Source organism: Salvelinus sp. IW2-2015, linkage group LG30 (genome assembly GCF_002910315.2).
Source record: "Salvelinus sp. IW2-2015 linkage group LG30, ASM291031v2, whole genome shotgun sequence".
NCBI classification, from domain to species: Eukaryota; Metazoa; Chordata; class Actinopteri; order Salmoniformes; family Salmonidae; genus Salvelinus; species Salvelinus sp. IW2-2015.
In genome coordinates this window covers 9,279,313-9,300,547 of record NC_036869.1, presented here as the reverse complement: position 1 = coordinate 9,300,547, position 21,235 = coordinate 9,279,313, and the positions used below count along the sequence as shown (strand labels likewise).

Here is a 21,235-nt window from a genome sequence, read left to right as displayed (position 1 = left end):
GATAATCATCATACATCACACTAGTTAAACTACACAATGGTGATATATTACTTAGTTTATCTAAGCGGTGTCCTGCGTCTGGTGGCAATATACATCGACTGCCAGTGGCTACATTCGCGAAAAAGTACTGTTGTTTGCTCCAAAACCGTGTACCTAAACCATAAAACATCAAATGCCTTTCTAAAAATCGAATACACAAGAAGTATATATATATTATTAAACCTGCATATTAGCCTAAAAGAAATCCAGGGTTAAGCAGCAATATACACCCACGCGCTGCGAAGATTGATATATACTTCTCGGTGTCATTGCACCGCGAGTCAAGACGTATACTGCAGACAGTTGGGCCGGCCTGCTCATTGCGAAACTAATTTGCCCAGAAATTTTACGTAATTATGACATAAACATTGAAGGTTGTTGTCACGTTCTACCTTAGTTCCTTTTTTATGTCTTTATTTTAGTTTGGTCAGGGCGTGAGTTGGGGTGGGCATTTCTTATGTTGTTTTTCTATGTTTTGTTCTGTATTATATATTTATATGTGTTTGGCCTAGTATGGTTCTCAATCAGAGGCAGTGTCAGTCGTTGTCTCTGATTAGGAGCATATTTGGTTAGCCTGTTTTCTTATTGTGTTGGTGGTGTGATTGTTTCCTGTGTTAGTGTTTGCACCATTACGGGACTGTTTGGTTTTCATTTATTCTCTTGTTCTTCTGTGTTTTTATTTTTTTGCATGTCTACCATTGGACTTGTATGATTTATTGTGAGTGTATATGAGCACTCACCATCGGTCTATGCCTTGTAATGCTTCGTAGTATCTTCTCTTGAGATGCTACAGTCGCTTCTCCCGTTGTTTACCTCATTGTCGGATGTGTAGTTTTTGTCCACTAGATCTTCATTTATCTATGATAATAGCTCGTGTTATATTTAGTGAAATTCCCTGTTTGCAATGTACTCAGCGCAATATTTAAGACACCTGAGGAATACGGAAACGGTTCAGCTAGGAGGCCTTTTGGCCTATTTCGGTTAGCAGATAAAATGCCTCAGTTCATTTGGTAATATTAAGTTAATCGGTAAGAGCTAATACTATGATTTTGCTTCCTAGGTTAAGATATCAAATATATTAATGGAAACTAAGCTGTAGGGCGACATACCACTCCTATCCTCGTCAAAGAGCAAGTACTATCACATCTATCATTATTTCGTGAGCCATAGTATGATAAAGGAGGAAAAGAGAGAAGAGCCCTTAGGTCATTAAACTCAATCAGGTAGATGATCAAATACCGCACGTTGAAGCTAAGCGCACTGAAAGACCACACTATCAAACGAGCTGTGTAAGCACCAAAAGCAAACAAGAAAATTGCTCGAGTCCAGAGCGGACAACGGCACTCCATAAGATATGAGCTCGTTAGGATCTTACCTTTCAGTGAAAATATCCGAAACCGCGATAATGCACGGTCAAATCTTAAATTCTCGCAGTTTTCACCATAATATTTCATTTGCCAGCCATGTCACATATGCAAGAGATAAAGAAACTCTAACCACCAAACTTTTACTCACCACACAGAGACGTGTGTCATAGCCAACCTTGAATGCTCTCAACGCGCTGCGCAATCTAGTTTGGATACCAGTGCTGTACAATGAGATTCTATGCCGATCAACTTGATTCCCTGTCTTCAAACAGAAAGAAACGAAAGACACGATGGTTGAATGAATGTACCCAATGCAGCCGTTCTGGTAACCGGTCAATGTGTTTTGAAGGACTCTGTTTGCTGTATATGACAAAACTGAATAAAATGCTCCTGAATGTTTCAATGAGCACCTTTGTATCAATCCTGAAGTTAGGATCATTAAATCGGATGATCAGATACAAGCTGTTTGAAAATTCAGATGTCCATCTGTTTGTGACAAAACCCTTGATGTGGGAATGTAGACCAGTGGAGAAGCTGGTACAAAAACTTTTAGCCTTTTTTGCCATATGAAACTCAAGCCAGTAGTGCAAGGCTGGCTACAGTATAAGGTCCCTGAAGATGTCACCAATATCACGATCAGGAAAGCTCAACTACAGGCTACCGTGAGATCATTTAAATGCCAGAATCACCTTCCAAGACATTTATAAACCTACTTTTAAAAGAAGGCGAGATCAACTCTGTAAACTAATTAATACGGTATCCAAATCTTCGAGAGAGAACTGTCTACCCCTACCTGGTTGCAAAGAATACTTGAAAACGACTCCATGGAGTGAAGCAGCTAAAATAATGGTTTTTATTACTCACTAACTCTATTTTATCAATTGTGCACCCAATCTGGCTTCAAGGAAGAAGCATTAGGACGACAATTCCCTAGCAGCGCGTGAAGGTTTTTAAATCGCATCATCACTAGAACGCACCTTGACAAATAAAAACAAGCATAAGTCACACCTTATCTATTGATGCTCAATCTAAGCCTAGTTAATCGAGCTAACAATTCACTGCACCTTTACCTAGAACTTAGTGAGGGATAGTTTTACCTACTATGAACTGCTCTCCGCTCCAAGTGTCTTGAGATCAATGGTGCCCACACCTGAACATTTACCCATGGCATACTACTTGAGATATTAATTTATAAACTGCAAAACACTGTCAGGACCATCGGTGCGAGAAACAGTCACTAATAATTGAGGAGAACCAGAAGAATGAAGGCCCATGAGCAGCATGTCCAGTGACTAGGGAGATGGTGGGATCATTCTAAACTATATACCATAGGATAATTCTGTCCAAAATATGCAATTAGAAAACTCCACAAAGTGGTAAACACTCTAACAGGGAGAGAACAAACCTAAAAACCAATCCAAAAATTTACCGAGGAGACAACTAAGGAAACCCATCTGGATAGAATACAACAAGAACGCCAAATGATCACGGACACGAGGCGTGGGCTGGGTGCTAACATACAAACCACTCGACAAGGCAAATGGTAGAACACACACTGGTGTATTCATAACTGTACTACCATAGGTCGAATTGACGTGCCACAAGGTGTCGAGGAAGAACCTAAGATATGAAGGTGCGCAAGAATATACATAGTTCACAAAAAACGGTGCAACCGGTGGGACGAGTTCTATGTGTATACATATCCTGAAACAGTTCTCTGGGCCACATAGCTACCTGACAACCACAAAAACCCTTACGTGGGGAAACTCTATCTTGGCACTTTGTATAAGCTTCCAGGAAGTTGTCCTGGACCTGCGCTTAGTCACTTTGAAACTAGTACACTGGTATATAACTTTTATTTACAAAGCCTATTCCTTTTGGGTTACTAAACCTTTTTATTTGGGCATTGTTTATTGTTCTCTCACTGGTGTATCTGATTAAATGTTGAGGAGTGGGAGGATTTGAGCATCGTTTACGTTCCTATGGTGGAGTTGTTCTGTCCATAAACTGTTCCCTAATGTCGGTCAAGAACTGAATGTCATAGGTAACAGGCTCTTTTATGTACTTCTGCCCGCGCCATCTTCCGTTAGAGATAGCGCTTGGAACACAACTACTTTTAGAAATCATGGAAGAATCTTGAATCACCGTATTGAGGTGCACTTATTTACAGATGGACTCACTCGCAAATGGATCCTTCGAGCAAGCTTGAATTCCCCTGATCGATTGTAACTAATATCGTTTTATAGACTGCCTTTTCTTGATTATTGGTGTATAAACTTCTTGTGAATCTAAATAACCTTATGTGTATTATGATATGGAATTTGTAGGTTTTTCATGTGTTTGTTCCTTTTAATATTTAGGATTATGACATGTGTGTGACTAGCCTAGAGCGTTGGGCCAGTAGGACGCCTTACTGAACCAAAGAGGTTTAATTCTCACACATGAGCCCTCCTGGTTAAATAAACGGTAACATAAATCAATATTAGCTATAATCAATAAATATGACTAGAAGTACCTAGGACTTGCTCAATACGTAAGTGGTCAGATGACGCGGATGCTTAAGCTCATTCGAGGGACTGCTTTTGCTAGCACAGTACTGAACATTAAGTTATTCGGGATTCAATACAATGGGCATGTGAGGCCATCAGTGAGCCTCTACCCTCAGTCACCTGCTTCATCAGTAAAGTGCACCTCGATGTCATCGTCCCCACAAGTGTACCTTGTGGCAGCGATTATGGTCCTCTGAGCGCCAGAGATCTCATGGAGTATACAGGGCAAAGCGATTCACGCATCTGAGTCAAGAGTAGTAAGCTGGCCTTGTTCTCAAGGAGCGGAACTATATAGAACTCTTATCAAGCAAATCCCCCCCGCTATTGCTCCCAGACAAACATTCAACACATAGCAGGCAAAAGCGTCAATACAGGGCTAATGGATTGCACTCCTACACACAACAGTAATTGTTGTTTCTGTCTGGAAAGGCAGAGTTACCGCCGTTGCGCTCTCTAGACAGAGTGGCGTCGGATGTGGCTGGAAACTATTGCAAACTATACGCGGACTAAAAGGTGAAACCATCGCAGCCGCATAGGGCTTGTGCGTCCTACGTGGCTCTGTGATTGCCTACATCCCGTAATCCTATGGGCTACAATGCCTATTTAATTGAAATCGCTATGAGGTAAGCAAAACACTGACATGCATGCATTGAAGAGCCTTACCAGCTGTTCGGACAGACTCTTTGTGATCAACGTGGCACTCTCCATATCCAATGTGGAGCACACCTGACCATTTGAATCGAGGCAGGTCAACAATTCACTCAGAGAGCCGTGGGGTCGCCTAAATCAGATTTACAGAGCTACGTGTACACAGAGGTTGTCCATTTCTTAATAAAATGACCCGCTGGCCCGGTTATCCTGGAAGGATATTGGACCTCATCGCTCCGTCAGTTAGAGGTATGCTGGTTATCCTTCTTTAAAAGTCGGGGTTCTCACGCATCTTAAATAAATTAATACATTTAGAAACCAGGAACAGATATAGCCCTTGCTTCACTCCAGACTTGACTCTGCCCCTTGACTCAGATCTACAAAACATCCTGAGTGGTGTTCTTGCATTTATGCAATCGAATAGCCCCGTAGATATAGAAAACTATTCTTCAAGAGTAAGGTAGTGAGCACCAATTACTATCATGGGTCAGTTAGAAGGCTTGAGAGAGCTATTTTCATAACACTGTAAATTTGCTACTCCCTGTTCAGCACAAACTCTCAGCAAATATGTATCTGGGGACACTAAAAGTCATGGAGAGAGTAAGAGGGAACTCCTCCTTCAGCCTGCACTCCTACTGCACTGAGGCTAGAGGAAAACACTGCTCTAACTCTACCATAGAATGTTCACTATATATTGAGAATTTCTAATAAGCATTTTTCTATGTCGATGGCTGGCATTGGACCACGTTGTTTCGTGCCGTACCTGATGCTACTCTTGCTAAGCCTGCCTCACGCCCTGTGTCAAGGTTTCTGCCTCAACTCCTCCTACCAGTCAAACTCGCCCCAATTTCCTCACCTCATTGTTTGCGCTCATCCACCAAATCCAATTTAGAGCCTCGAATTGTGCTGAAAGTACCCGCTGCAATAATATGGACCCTAACAATATGTTTTGGCGCCTCCCTTCTAGCACTATGTGTCAATCTGGATGTTCTGCATCGTTTTCTAAAATTAATACTGCCAAGAATGACTTGGCAGACCACCTATTACTAGCCTGTTCCAACCTCTTTCGCCTGATCATCTAGATATTATCCACCAAAGGCATTGGATAAGCTGCCGCGATCATAAAGCCTCCAACGCTCATTTCAAGGGGGAGACACTTCTAGGACCTCAAATCTGCTACACGACCTTAATATCTTAGGCTTACCTACTGCATTCTCTGAAAGTCTTTGCAAAGCCAAAATTAGACAAACAGATTACTGACCATTTTTTTTGAAATAACCTTTCTCGCGCTATGCAATCTGGTTTCAAGAGCTGGTCATGTAGGCATATGAGTTGCACTCAGCACACGAACTCCTGGTCCGGAGGGATAGCGATATCAGATTATGGAACCGCTCATCCGAATAATGTAGAGGCGAGTATGAACTTGGTTCAGATGGACAACATGGCGCACTGGTATTGCAGATAGCGCACTTCTTTGCCGCAGAGGCTATATCGACTTCTGTTCACTTCACCACCAATTAAATTATCTGCATGAACTTCTCAACAGCAAGCTTTGTTGTTTCTTTCAATGACATTAGCCTATTCGCCTGGTTACGTCAACATACTTCTCTGATAGAGTTCAGTGTGGTCAAATCTGACGGCGCCTGTTGTCCGGAACTCTGGCATATCCTCACTTGGGTTGCCAGCTAGGGTTTAATTCTCGAGTCCAACTCCTCTCCTATGTTGTAGCAGCAAATGATGTCGCTCACTTCTTTTACGCTGCGTGGTGATTCTCTGATCCACCTCTACGCAGAACGACACCATTTCTGGTAACTTTCTGGCCCTTCTTTGGACCACTCGTTGTAACTAACCTCTCCAGGATGATCCTTCACCATTTGCTAACGAATAACAACTCATCCTTTCCCAATGCGCCACTCGCAGACTGCGGCATTAATGCGAGGAGTAAGAACTAAAGTAGATATGCTCTTACAATCCAATTCGGCATGCTAGTGACGCACCTGCCCCGTGATTAAGGTCTGTACCGCATTTCCTTACACTGGTACGGGTTGCGACTTTAACCATATAGTTGTCAAGGTTAGCACTAGTAAACTGCGTCCCCTTCTCAGACTTTAAGCAGTCTCTCGCATGATGAGCGCCACAAAAATAAATCTAAGGAAGGTTCACGCTATTTACTGACATATCAAAGTCTCTACACTTATCGCTACCTAAATCGATTTATGCACCGCTCGCGTAAACTTCGACGCGCAGGCCGCGCACTACCATTCCTCGAACTTCGGTGTATGTCGATTTACACAATACCCTCATCAACGATCTTCTTCAGTCTCACTAGATTCGCGCCTGCGAGTCTCATGGCTCAACAGTAGGCCAGTGTAGGTATAACTACTATTTGGGTTGAGCGCAATTAAAGCCTAACGCATAATATCTAGCCGATTTTTACCGTTTTTATCAACACGTGCGTAATGTTTAATTCCATCATACCTCGACGGTGTGCTGGCTGGCCCTCATCGCATACTATTCGCTTCAATCGCTTTGCACGTCGTGCTTCTTACAGGATCGAAGCTACAAGTCTTCTGCTAAGTTTATAATTACCTGCTCTAATATCTCAGCTCACAGGATGCTACCTAGGATAGCTAACCCCACGAGACGTCAGCACGCAAGCCATCTCAGACAGGTAAGTTTATTCTACTATCCCACTCGCCGCCCAACTGGGGAGTTCCCTCGGTAACCATTTTTATTTGTTGGCATCTCAATTAGCCAATGTCATAACTTCAGCGTCACATATTCACTCTCACTAGATCTCTTGAGCCGAATAAGATGAGAACTGGGAGAGCCGGAACTGCTAAATAATATCATCATGGAGCTGGAAGACTCATATGTATCCCTTGTGTTCACTAGCTTTACAGCCACCAGCTAGTCAGAGCAGCATACACAGATCACCAATGCACCTGTACATGAGTCCCATCACTGCTAAAATAGCCCATGCCAACTACATTCGAATTCACTTATGTATTTAGTATATATTTATTTATCAGTGCTTCCTCTTTGCGCACCAGCCAGTATATACTCTTACGGTGCCAATCACTGATTCCAGTCGTGTAAATATATGGTATAAATATAATGTTGTAAATATACTTGGCGCCACCAGATAATTAGGCTATATTGTGTACTTATGATTCACCTGAGATCCGTTATTCCTTGCTCATTCGCACTGACACTTGGTATACTAGTTACTTTTTTTTTACAATACTGTATTTTATTTGACTTGTAATGTTTGTTTTATTTCATGTGTAAACTCTGTGTTGTATGTGTCGAATCTGCTTCTTCGCTTTATCCTGTGTCCAGCGTCACAGTATGAAGAAACTTGTTACCTCAAACTGGCCTACACTGGTTAATATAGAATGTAAGAATATAAAAAATCGTGCGGACCCTATTCTGTGCCGGAGGTCCTGTAATAACCTATATGTTTCAACCAAAGACGTCACCCATAGTCCCTGTGCCCCCAAGAAAAGCGAAGGTAACCTCATACCGCCCGTTAAGCAACTCGTGTCTGTAGCCATGAGTTGCTTTGAAAGGCTGGTCATGGTCTCACATTCAACACCGATTAATCCCAGAAACCCAGACCCAACTCCAATATTGCAAATTAATGCCAGCCAAGTGACGGATCACACAGATGACAACAAGGCGTCAATCGCACCTCCGAGACACCTCATGCTACGTGTCAGCCAGCGGATGGACAGAGAAGGATACCACTGTATGGTGAAGAAAATGGTATAGTTTGCCATTGTAATTATCACAGCTCGAAGCGTTTCTACACACAATATGTTCTGCCCACATAAGTCATAACTACAGCTACTAGGACCCTGGGACTAACACTTTGGTTAATCTTCCCTTTGCAACTGGATGCATAGGAAGGTTCCCCTGGATGGAGCCTGCACCCTATGGAGCTTATGTGAGATGGGTATGGTGGGTAATCAACTCTACGTCAGTTCTTGCTATCTGCTCGGATATCCTCTAACACGAGGACACGCTTGGAGTCAGGGGTCTGTTGATGACTCACAGTCCAACCTTCCCACGGTACGCTCTGTACACTGGATTAATCACGATGACATGGCCAGGCACGAAATCCAACACCATTTAGTATTCTGACGATATATTCATAACGGTGGAGTAGCGTAGGTTGTGTTTATATGCATGAATGCGACTTGGAGCAACGATGTATATCTATGTGCTTAAAAGGGAGGAGGTGGCGGAGAGAGACCTGGCAGTGTGGTGCCAGGATACAAGCAACCTCTCATCTCAAATGAGGCAAGACAAATGAGATGATCGTTGGACCGTATCATGGAAGGAGGGACGAACACGCCATCACATTCAACATCGATAGGCCGGGATGGATAGTAGGCAATGTTCAGTTGTCGATAAGTTGTTCATATAGGGTTCCTGGGTCAGGTGTACATCATCACCAACAAAACTATCATGGTCCAAACACACCAGAAAGTTCATGAAAAGGGGAAAAAAGGCAGTATAAACAGAGCACCTTTCCCCATCAGGGGTGAAGAACTGAAAGACTTTTTGAAATGGGTCCCCCAGAGGTCCATACAAAAGTTGGACCGGTTTGACATCACTGAGCCTGGTAACTTTCCCGCACCGCTCGGCATCCGACACCGTAAGTGTGGCTACAGAGGGTACTGCTTTACAAGCCCAGTACATGCACTGGCGTGAAGATTCCTTTCCCATCCAGCGATGCTCATGAGTGATCTAGTGCGGTGAGATCAGAGGAAGCGCCTTGAACGTTTGGTATTCAGTGACCGGTCTGGCTGGAGCGGCGTTGGTCGTTTGATGCCCTGGTACATACCCATAGCCTCATTATTGTTTAAATGTTGAGACGTGAGGTGTTATAAAAAAAGATGATTGTTATCTTTGTTAAGATTTCTCAATTTAAGTACACCTACTTTTTGAATTAATTGCATTGTTGGTTAGGGTCTTGTAAGTAATGACGGTAAGGTTTCTAAACATCAACCTTGTATCTTGGACGGCATGTTGACAACACTATGATTGATTTTAGTCTTCCTGGGTTTTCGAGCAACCGCCAAATTTCTCAAAAATAAGCAATTACGATGACAAAGTTCGATTGAATAGAGAGGGATCTAGTAGCGACCATATTTCTGTGTCGAAGTTTTCGCTGGCCGACTAACCCGATACCCTTATCTAACACATTGTTTTTTTTCTTCCACAGAGTAAAATGACATGACATATAGAAAATATTATAAGATGAGGACCGCTAGTTCCGTTCATCTCGCGGATTCACCACGAGGCATTCCCCGCTGATCTATACCTTGTTTCGGATTATCTTTGGCGCTGCATTTGAGCGCGCTGCGATCTCAACAGAGTGAGAATCCCGAGACACCCCAGGTTTCGGCAATTGCAGTTTTCGCTGATGTGGCTATAATTCGAGAACTTCGCTTTGGTGAAGTGCTGAGGATCTAATATTCTTATGTTTTCCAGTATGAGGAGGCTTGTCACTTGAGAGGAGCCGTACATAATTAGAGTAAGAGTCTCCCTCCGCTATGTGTTGTTGTTTATCAGTCCTCTTGAGTTGCATTTGATTTATATAAACACTTAGAATTTGTCTTGTTAAGTTGAGGGCCAGCATATTTTTCGTGTTTGACGAGATTTGATATAAAATTTGAGTGCATAAGATCTACCGTACATGATGACGATATGCTCATGACATTCTTATTTCTCTACACCTCCTCACTTTTTTCACGAACCTAGGCATGCAGATTAAACTTGAATCTAATATAAATCCATAGATAGTTTCCCCGCACTGGGAGACGCTACACTCCTGTGTGATATTGACACTACGTTACGAAGAACAGACATTTTAATTGGGAGAGGAGCACAGCCCAATTGGTAAGAAACCATGTAGATCGATTTTGATCCCTTAATTCTAATTAAATCATTTGCTATTTTCAGTTCCTAGTTATATAGGAGTTTTGCCGAAAAAAATATTATACCACCCAAATCTTGCAATAATGTTCCGCAGTCTTTGCCCTTCACGAAAAGACCTTAATTTCCATAAATATGCAAAAAATGAAACTGGTTTGTTTATTCTAATACTCACGTGCACCACATAAGACAATGACAGGAACAACATTTGGCTTACTATTATCCTACCAAATAATGCTAATTTTAACAAACACTGTTATTAAACCTACATACAATATAGCCCTAATTTTAATATACATTAATACCTGCATGTGTCTTTCCTCTCTAGAGAGGAATCTGTCATCCTGGTTTTGGTTCCCGCTAGAGGAGATGTGTTTTTGCAGGAGCCTGAAGTGTGAATGGGGTTATCATGTTGGAATACGGACATGCCATATTCAGATGACATGGTTATTTAAACCAAATTGAACATGTTTCATTATTTATTTGAGGCTAAATTTATTTTATTGATGTATTATATTAAGTTAAAATAAGTGTTCATTCAGTATTGTTGTAATTGTCATTATTACAAACKAAAATAAAATAAAACGGCCGATTAATCGGTATCGGCTTTTTTGGTCCTCCAATAATCGATATCGATATCGGTGTTGAAAAATCATAATCGGTCGACCTCTAGTATGTAATGGGGAATTGATAGACACTAACAATCAAACGCAATCAAACGCAAACAATGCACACAAGGAAGTTATGAAACAATAATTGTGKTCAAATTGGCAATCTGGATAGAGATGTGCATTGTGCAGCGACACTCCCCTTCTTGGACTGCGCCATCCCGGCGACCTCGGCAATGGATTATTTTCAGCCTCCGCAATGGATTAGTTCACTGCGATGGGCGCGAATAAGACAGGTGTCTTGTGTGCCAAAAAAAAATATATTGGCTACTGCTCGACAACAAAAAAATATTGGTCGACCTATCAGCCTATTGACCAAACAATCGACCAGTCGAATAATTGGGGTCAGCCCTAATTTCAACCTTCCTCATCAGAGCTTATATGAGACTAGGGATGTGTAACAACATGAGTATCTCCTCTATCAGAATGGACAGTTAAATCTGACCTACTTCATATCTCTGCTCCAAGGTTTATATACAATATATGCAGACAAGAACGGACAAACTTCTCTTTGTGCACTAGAACATAGTTTTCATAACAGTCGATACAATAGAACAAATGATAAACTTCCAATTTGTTTTAGTTGTGAATTATCCTGTTCTGTGGCAGATGAAGAACATTGTGCTGAATGTGGCATAGTTGGTAGAGTGGAGTTATGGATTATGGATGTTAGGTATGCGTAACTGGCTGTAAGGGAGTCAGGCGCAGGAGAACAGAAGTTGGGTAGCCAAAGGAGCCTTTTATTTCGGCGAACAAAACACACGGCACGAAGAACACTAAACACAATATGGGTTGACATAACCCAGAGCAAACCAGTCTAGCGTGCACATACACAAAACAACACACACAGACATGGGGGGGAACAGAGGGTATATACACGTCTAATACTGCGGGAATTGAAACCAGGTGTGTAGGAAAACAAGACCAATGGAAAAATGAAAGGTGGATCGGCGATGGCTAGAAAGCCGGTGACGTCAACCGCCGAAACGCCGCCGAACAAGGAGAGGAACCGACTTCGGAGGAAGTCGTGACAATGGAGAAATAAACATGAATGGGCTAGTCTTTTCTTGTCTTCTACCTATTTCATACTGTTTGCATTGTCAATGTGATCAATCGTCCAACAAGGAATAGGGCCTATAGGAATACACAGAGATTAATAAATACCCAGTTGACCTTCAGTCTTCAACAGGCTTTATATGCATGGGTCTAAACAGTTTTAAATATTAAAGCTGCATTATGTAACTTTTTTGGGCAACTTGACCAAAATCACATAGAAATGTGAGTTATAGATCTGTCATTCTCATTGAAAGCAAGTTTAGGAAGCGGTAGATCTGAGTTATTTTTATGCTTTCCGTTCTTAAGTCTTWTACTTTCAGTTTTGTACACCAGCTTCAAACAGCTGAAAATACAATATTTTTGGTTATTGAAAATATATCTCACAGGGTTTTAGATGGTACAATGATTTTCTACACTATACATGGCTTGTTTTGTCACATAAACTGAAATTAGGCTAACTATTAGAACTTTAGCAACCAGGAAATGGCGGATTGATTTCTGCATATTGCACCTTTAACAAATATTCATTAATTCCTGTGAGACGATACAACAAGTAATATGTTTTAGTTATTTGACTAAACTTTAGTTACCCCCAGCTGACATTCTATGTCTTTCTATCTCTCTCAGTGGAGAGTGCAGGGGAGAGAACAGCTCATAATAATGGCCAGAACAGAGCAAATGGAATGGCATGGAACACCTATAACAACATTGTGTTTGATGTATTTGATACCATTCCACTTTTTCCGTTACCACGAGCCTGTTCTCCCCAATTAAAGTGCCACCAACCTCCTGTGGTCTCTCTCTGTGTCTCTCTCTCTCTCTCTGTGTCTCTGTCTCTCTATCTCGCCGTGTACATGGTTCAGTGGTTAGAGAGATGGCCTTGATGTTGCTGTTTCTGTCGTGCTCTCTCATTGAACGAGAGAAGATAACGAAGGAAAGAGAACACCTCAAACAACTTTTTTCAGGATGCACGCACATACACACACATACACACACAAACGCACACACACACGTTCGAGTAATCCCCACGGCCGCCACACATAAGCACGGCGTCACATGGAACTGCCCCCAGGGTTGTCAAGTTACTCTGAGACGAGGCAATGGTGGTCAGAAGATGTGCCTCGGTCATCGTGTTGAGATAACGCTTGGCCAAATTACACACTGCCGTTCTGAAACCCTAGCTGCCTTCCTCATACGCTGATGGTTTCTCCTTCTTTAATGTGGTCCAGTGATGACACTAAGCTGACAGAGAAATACTGAGTGACAGAGCGTTTAACCATTTGTGTTCTGTGGCTGGTGGTGCAGAAGATACTGTAGATACTGTGAGCTTAGCTACACAGTCATCATGGCAGAAGATAGTTACTGCATGGACTCAGTCTCCTTGTCATAAATGATTCTGTATACCGTTGAAGTCGGAAGTTTACATACACTTAGGTTGGAGTCATTAAAACTTGTTTTTCAACCACTCCACAAATTTCTTGTTAACAAACTATAGTTTTGGCAAGTCGGTCAGGACATCTACTTTGTGCATGACACAAGTCATTTTCCAACAATTGTTTACAGACAGATTATTTCACTTATAATTCAATGTGTCACAATTCCAGTGGGTCAGAAGTTTACATACACTAAGTTGACTATGCCTTTAAACAGCTTAGAAAATTCCAGAAAATTATGTCATGGCTCTAGAAGCTTCTGATAGGCTAATTGACATTATTTGAGTCAATTGGAGGTGTACCTGTGGATGATTTCAAGGCCTACCTTCAAACTCAGTGGCTCTTTTGCTTGACATCATGGGAAAATCAAAAGAAATCACCAAAAAAACGGTAGACCTCCACAAGTCTGGTTCATCCTTGGGAGCTATTTCCAAACGCCTGAAGGTACCACGTGCATCTGTACAACAATAGTACGCAAGTATAAACACCATGGGACCACGCAGCTGTCATACCACTCAGGAAGGAGACGCGTTCTGTCTCCTAGAGATGAATGTACTTTGGTGTGAAAAGTGCAAATCAATCCAGAACAACAGCAAAGGACGTTGTGAAGATGCTGGAGTTAACAGGTATAAAAGTATCTATCCACAGTAAAACGAGTCCTATATCGACATGAAAGGCCGCTCAGCAAAGAAGAAGCCACTGCTCCAAACCGCGATAAAAAGACAGACTTTGTTTGCAACTGCACATGGGACAAAGATTGTACTTTTTGGAGAAATGTCCTCTGGTCTGATGAAACAAAAATAGAACGTTTTGCCGTTTGGCTGCCTGCGGCTATGGAACCCTGACCTGTCCACCGGACGTGCTACCTGTCCCAGACCTGCTGTTTTCAACTCTCTAGAGACAGCAGGAGCGGTAGAGATACTCTTAATGATCGCTATGAAAAGCCAATGACATTTACTCCTGATTATTATTTGACCATGCTGGTCATTTATGAACATTTGAACATCTTGGCCATGTTCTGTTATAATTTCCACCCGGCACAGCCAGAAGGACTGGCCACCCCTCATAGCCTGGTTCCTCTCTAGGTTTCTTCCTAGGTTTTGGCCTTTCTAGGGAGTTTTTCCTAGCCGCCGTGCTTCTACACCTCATTGCTTGCTGTTTGGGGTTTAGGCTGGGTTCTGTACAGCACTTCGAGATATTAGCTGATGTACGAAGGGCTATATAAAATAAACTTGATTTGATTTTGATTTGATTGAATGACCATCGTTATGTTTTGGAGGAAAAAAGGGAGACGCTTGCAAGCCGAAGAACACCATCCCAACCGTGAATCACGGGGGTGGCAGCATCATGTTGTGGTGGTGCTTTGCTGCAGGAGGGACTGGTGCACTTCACAAATAGATGGCATCATGAGGTAGGAAAAGTATGTGGCTATATTGAAGCAACATTCAGAACATCAGTCAGGAAGTTAAAGGTTGGTCGCAAATGACCCCAAGCATACTTCCAAGTTGTGGCAAAATGTCTTAAGGACAACAAAGTCAAGGTATTGGATGTCCATCACAAAGCCTGACCTCAATCTATAGAAACTTTGTGGGCAGAACTGAAAAGGCGTGTGAGAGCAAGGAGGCCTACATACCTGACTCAGTTACTCCAGCTGTGTCAGGAGGAATGGCCAAATTCACCCAACTTATTGTGTGGAAACTTGTGGAAGGCTACCCAAAACGTTTGACCCAATTTAAACAATTTAAAGGCAATTGCTCCAAATACGAATTGAATGGTATGTAAACTTCTGACCACTGGAATGTGATGAAGAAATAAAAGCTGAAATAAATCATTCTCTCTACTATTATTCTGACATTTCACATTCTAAAAATAGTGGTGATCCTAACTGACCTTAGACGGGCAATTTTTACGAGGATTAAATGTCAGGAATTGGGAAAAACTGAGTTTAAATGTATTTTGCTAAGGTGTATGTAAACTTCCGACTTCAACTGTATATTAGTACAGTATGCCATTCCAGACAACTCACATCTAAAATGTCAGCTGTTCTGAATTGAGTGCTCACGAACACAGCCTAAGTCAACACTGTGCTGAATGGTTGATATGTCCAAAATGTGTAGGATGCATTTTAGGCTACAATTAACTGTTTATTGTTGACATTTGTTCGTTTACCTTTTCCCATTCCTTCCTTTTCCCTCTCTCAGCTGTTCCGGAATGACCGCAATAAGAAGAAGAAGGAGAGTCCCAAGCCAGAGCTGACCGAAAACTATGAGCTGAGTCCAGAATCAAGATGGCCATCATAGAGAAGATACGCAAGGCTCATCAGGAGACCTTCCCATCGCTCTGCCAGCTGGGGAAATACACCACGGTTAGTACTGTAACACACACACACACACACACAAGGAGAATAGAATAGACCAATACTACTGTATATTGTAATTTTCAGATCACAGAAATTCGTAACCCAACTCCTTGAGAAAATCACAGATAAACCCTGAGGTGTTGGAAGCCAGGGTCAGCAACTGTGCAGTTTAGAAGGGCACAACATCAGGAGATAAGCATGCACGAAGACACACTTGTATTTAGTTGTAGTTAATGCTCCAGGCACAGTTTGCATCAATGTCAGTGTAGTGAGGTCTGGCGAATTCAGACAGATTATTGTCTACATGTCCCTCTGACGCGCACCACGYGCCTGTATCGCTCAGCCCTCTGTTGACAGAAGGCACTGTCTGTTTCATTTCTGGGATAGTGTACTTCTGACTGGCAGAGCCCACAAAGGGAATCGATCCTATGTACTGTACTGCAAATCCCCCTCTAATGCAGTAGCCAGAACTCAATTATGAGATAAATCCTCGCTAACACAACTCAATAACCTCTCCTCTCTATGCACGTCCAGGAGGGTCGGATAGATTTTGAATGGAAATCAATGACAATCAAAGGAGGTTAGGACCCGTTTGTGTGGCAGGTGCTTCATGTCAACTGATAATCAATATCTGGAGAGTGTCATGAGAAGATAGACATTCTGCACTAGTCTTTAGAAAGCCCCAATAGGTTCCACAACTGAACAGTGCTCTTGTGCTCTGCGGCTGATCCTGTGCTGCTTCCATCCTATCCCCTGTGTGTATGAGTGTGATATGTATTCTATTTTATTTTTTTCTATTCTATTCTATTCTATATTATTCTCAGAAATCTCTATTACATTAACCTTGTGAGTATTATAAATACTATATAGACCAACTCCAACGATCATATGTCTTTTTGCAGATTCATAATGTATGTTCTACTACCAGGTGATCCAGAGTAGACCATCCATAATGTTAGTACAGACCCTCTTGGTAGAGAATCCATAATGTTAGTACCAGACCCTCTTTGGTTAGAACCTCCATAATGTTAGTACCAGACCCTCTTGTTAGACATCATAATGTTAGTACCAGACCCTCTTGGTTAGAGACATCCATAAGTTAGTACCAGACCCTCTTGGTTAGAGACATCCATAATGTTAGTACCAGACCCTCTTGTTAGACATCCATAATGTTAGTACCAGACCCTCTTGGTTAGAGACATCCATAATGTTAGTACCAGACCCTCTGGTTAGAGACATCCATAATGTTGTACCAGACCCTCTTGGTTAGAGACATCCATAATGTTAGTACCAGACCCTCTTGTTAGACATCCATAATTTAGTACCAGACCCTCTTGGTTAAGACATCCATAATGTTAGTACCAGACCCTCTTGGTTAGGAGACATCCCAATGTTGGTACCAGACCCTCTTGGTTAGAGACATCCATAATGTTAGTACCAGACCCTCTTGTTAAGACATCCATAGTTTGTACCAGACCCTCTTTGGTTAGACATCCATAATGTTAGTACCAGACCCTCTTGGTTAGAGACATCCATAATGTAGTACCAGACCCTCTTTCTTAGAGACATCCATAATGTTAGTACCAGACCCTCTTGGTTAGAGACATCCATAATGTTAGTACCAGACCCTATTGGTTAGAGACATCCATAATGTTAGTACCCGACCCTCTTACTTGGAGACATCCATAATGTTGGTACCAGACCCCCTTGGTTAGAGACATCCATAATGTTAGTACCAGACCCTCTTGGTTAGAGACATCCATAGTGTTAGTACTAGACCCTCTTTCTTTTCTTAGAGACATCCATACAGGGCTCTACAGTGCGAGTATTTCACTCGCATTTGCCCCTAAAAATAGGTATGTACGAACTGAGAAAWWWWWTTTWATCTATTTTTCCCCCGCTGCTAATTYTTTAAAAACTATAAGTCCCACATTCCACAAGCGGCATGCGCCAACCACAGTAGAGTTTTCTGTGATGACGCATCCAGTCAGAGAGAGAAAGGTGAACAACACTGGAAAATAGTATTGGTATAGGCTATAAGTTAACGTGCAGACATCGCTAAAAATGAAGCCCATTCAATTTTATTTTAAGCGAAAAAGAGACTAGGAGAAAGAGGAATCCGGCGAGGGGGATTCGCAAGATTCAACTAATGAAACCTCTTCACAAGGTTTACCTGAGGTGGCTAACGTTGACATGGCGGCTAACGTTAGGGATGCTGAGAACAACGTTAGCGAAGCTACCGTGACCCCAGCTGTCACTTCAACGTCCACTGTAGCCGGTGGAGGTAGAACATATAGATTGGCTCAAAATGTTCCCATGGCTAGAGTTCGAAAACAACGTCATGTTCTGCAAATATTGTAGAGGGCAGAAACAGGCGGGCAACTCGTCCTTCGTGTCAGGAAACCCGCATCTGAAAAGAGATTGCGTAGCGAAACATAACATCTCGTGGCGGCATATCCAGTGCCGAGATCTGTACCTGTTGAGACAGGAGAAGCCATCAGGCACGATGTCAGCAGCCTTGAGGAGGCAAGTGCTGCTGTCTGCGGAGGAGAAGAGGAGGCKGCTGAAAATAAAGATAAACATGGCATACTTCATTGCGAAAGAAGAAGAAACTTTCGTCAAATTTGGGCTGCTTATCAGACTCCACCACAAAAACYGAGTTGACATTAATCCCACATACGACAATGATGTAAAATGTGCGGAGATGATCGGTCAAATTGCTGACATAATGAGAGAGAGCCTGTCAGCGAAGCTGAAATCCGCGATGTATCTTGCCGTTCTAATAGACGGAGACACTGATCTATCCAACACCGAATGCGAGATTGTCTACGTGCGCTTGTTGGAGGATGGGAAGCCAGTCAATCTCCTGGTCGGACAACAGACACTTGAGCACTCTCATGCCATTGGTAAGTTGTTCCTCTTTATAGGCTTTATTATTGTGTAAAGTTGAATCATTATTCATAATGGAGATAATTTAGTTTGTCAGAAATACTTTTGTGTAATTGTTTTTTTGTGTTGTCATTCGATGTGTTTTGGATGCCACCAAGGCCACATTTCGTGCTGTTTGCCCAGAGGAGGATGGAGGGTCATGGATGAAGAGGGGCATCTCCTTCGGGGCAGATGGTGCCTCCGTGAACATGGGCCACCGTGGGGGAGTGATTGCCCACCTGCAGAGAGAGGCAGGGGGGCATATAATCCCAATCCACTGTATGCCACATAGGTTTGTAACTAATAAATTATCTATAATTTTGTTTTATTTGCTAGCAGAGAATGTTAAACAATACTGTGTGTGTGTCTGTGTGCGTGCGCTAAGTGCTGGAATGGTAAATACCACAGAATTATTGTTTTCTGTTGGCACAAGAGACAGGGGMGGAAGGAGATGGTGAATTGTTTGGAAGATTCTGTTCTGACTTTCACAGACTAGAGCTGGAACTACTGACCATTCAGAAGAAAGAGCCAACGGTGTCTGTCGTGTACCATCTTCTGAATCTGATATGGAAGACGTATCACTTCAGCGGAAAATCCAAATGAGAGATCTGTGTTCTCGGGCATGAGCTCGGTGTGGATATTTGCACACCGTCTAGCGTCAAGGGAACTCGCTAGATCCCCCATGTCCACAGAGCCCTCAAAGTGTTCCTATGGCATGGACAAGACAAGGACCTTGCCACTGACGAAGTTCAGTACTCCGTTGTTCTGCAGCACATGGAACACCTGGCCGTAGCATCAACAACAGCGGAAGTTCAAGGGCGGGAAAAGAAGGTCACTTTTACACAGGAAACTAGTTTWWWWWWAAATTAATAATACAAAAAAAWAAAATAGGTTCAAGACTCAAATGAACTTTCAGAATCAAGTAATTGACAGGTGACAGTTTATTAACTCACTACTTAACAGATAAAGTGGGAAATGGTGAATGCACTCTTTTGTGTATTCTGCCATTTTCTTTCAGACATMTTTGAGGAGCTATCCTCACTTAGCCTCACCCTGCAAAGGAATGACCTGATCCTCCCCCAAGCCACATCAGAGTTGAGGAAGACAGTGACCAGACTGGAAGCACTAAAGCTTCGGGCAAAGGCAGGAGGCATGTTGGAGAAGATCCAGACCATGCTTGCTCAGGAGCAGGGTGATGAGAGGAGATTCCAGGTGTGTTAGGATGAGAGCTTGTTAGGATATAAGAGAAATCGATTATTAAAATCGATAATTAAGACAGATTCTCAGTGTGAGAATCAATGTATTCGTTGCCCAATAAAACGATTTGAGGATAAGGAGGGAAATGCAGTGGAGAAGTCTTTACATTTTTTTTATGGGAGACAGACAAATGGCCAGACATTTCATTGRGTGTGTGTGTTATTTCTGTTAAAGGGAATAACACTGAAGGGGAATCTGAAAGGCTTCACGGACCTCACCAATCCCCAGCTGAAGCAGCACATGGAGGCGGCCATCAACATGGGCGTGGATGATCTCAAAGCCAGGTTTGGTGGTTTGCTGAAGGATGAGAGTGTCCAGACCCCAGTGGAGTCTTTCAGAGTGCTAAACCCTGACACATGGCCAGAAGACCAGCCTTCTCACCTTTGGCGATGARGGTGTGGCAGACCTGATGAGGCATTTCAAGGAGCCTCTAGAGAGGTAAGAATGTATTTGACACTGCATTGCCATATGAGACAATGTTATGTTGGCATATTTGCAAACTCACTTGCTCTGTTCAATCCTACAGATCAGGGTGCAACACGGCTGTAACCCAGGATGAGTGGCAGAGGCTGGACATCCTGGTCAGACACAGTTTCAAGGACAAGTCCTACAGTGGCCTGTGGGAGACCATGTTGACAGGCACGATTACAAGGTAGGCTAACAGTCCTGAGTGATTATGTATGGTATCCTATGGTTGGTTTTGATAAGTTAATGGTAAGGGTCTAAATGGAATTGAAAGATATAATCTTTTCCCTAGAACATACTGGGGTTGGTGCAGTTTATGCTGGTGCTGCCCATTTCAGCCGCCCAGTGTGAGCGCGGCTTCTCTACCGGATTAAGAATTCGACAAGAAGCTGCCTTGGGGTCTCCACCACCGAAGACCTGATGAGGATCAGCCTGGAGGGGCCTCCTGTCGAGGAGTTGGGGTCTCCACCACCGAAGACCTGATGACGATCAGCCTGGAGGGGCCTCCTGTCGAGGAGTT

At 42.7% G+C, this 21,235-nt stretch overlaps 1 protein-coding gene and 1 pseudogene across 2 annotated transcripts; both read left to right on the top strand.

Annotated features, from left to right (window-relative positions):
- The first annotated feature begins 14,063 nt into the window (after window positions 1–14,063).
- The window catches only part of LOC111954809 (retinoic acid receptor beta-like), a 52,266-nt pseudogene continuing 45,094 nt past the window's right edge, over window positions 14,064–21,235 (top strand).
- Window positions 17,980–21,229, top strand: LOC111955012 (uncharacterized). 2 transcript variants are annotated; one of them, XM_070436185.1, is made up of 6 exons: window positions 17,980–18,971; window positions 19,113–19,285; window positions 19,686–19,824; window positions 20,425–20,688; window positions 20,777–20,902; window positions 21,008–21,229. In XM_070436185.1, the coding sequence occupies exons 1-4, from the start codon at window positions 18,912–18,914 to the stop codon at window positions 20,641–20,643; spliced, it is 591 nt and encodes a 196-aa protein (XP_070292286.1). In that variant the 5' UTR covers window positions 17,980–18,911; the 3' UTR covers window positions 20,644–20,688; window positions 20,777–20,902; window positions 21,008–21,229. The 2 variants fall into 2 exon arrangements, 1 of the variants encoding a protein (XP_070292286.1); XR_011474436.1 differs by lacking the exon at window positions 19,686–19,824 and having other exon boundaries at window positions 18,012–19,285.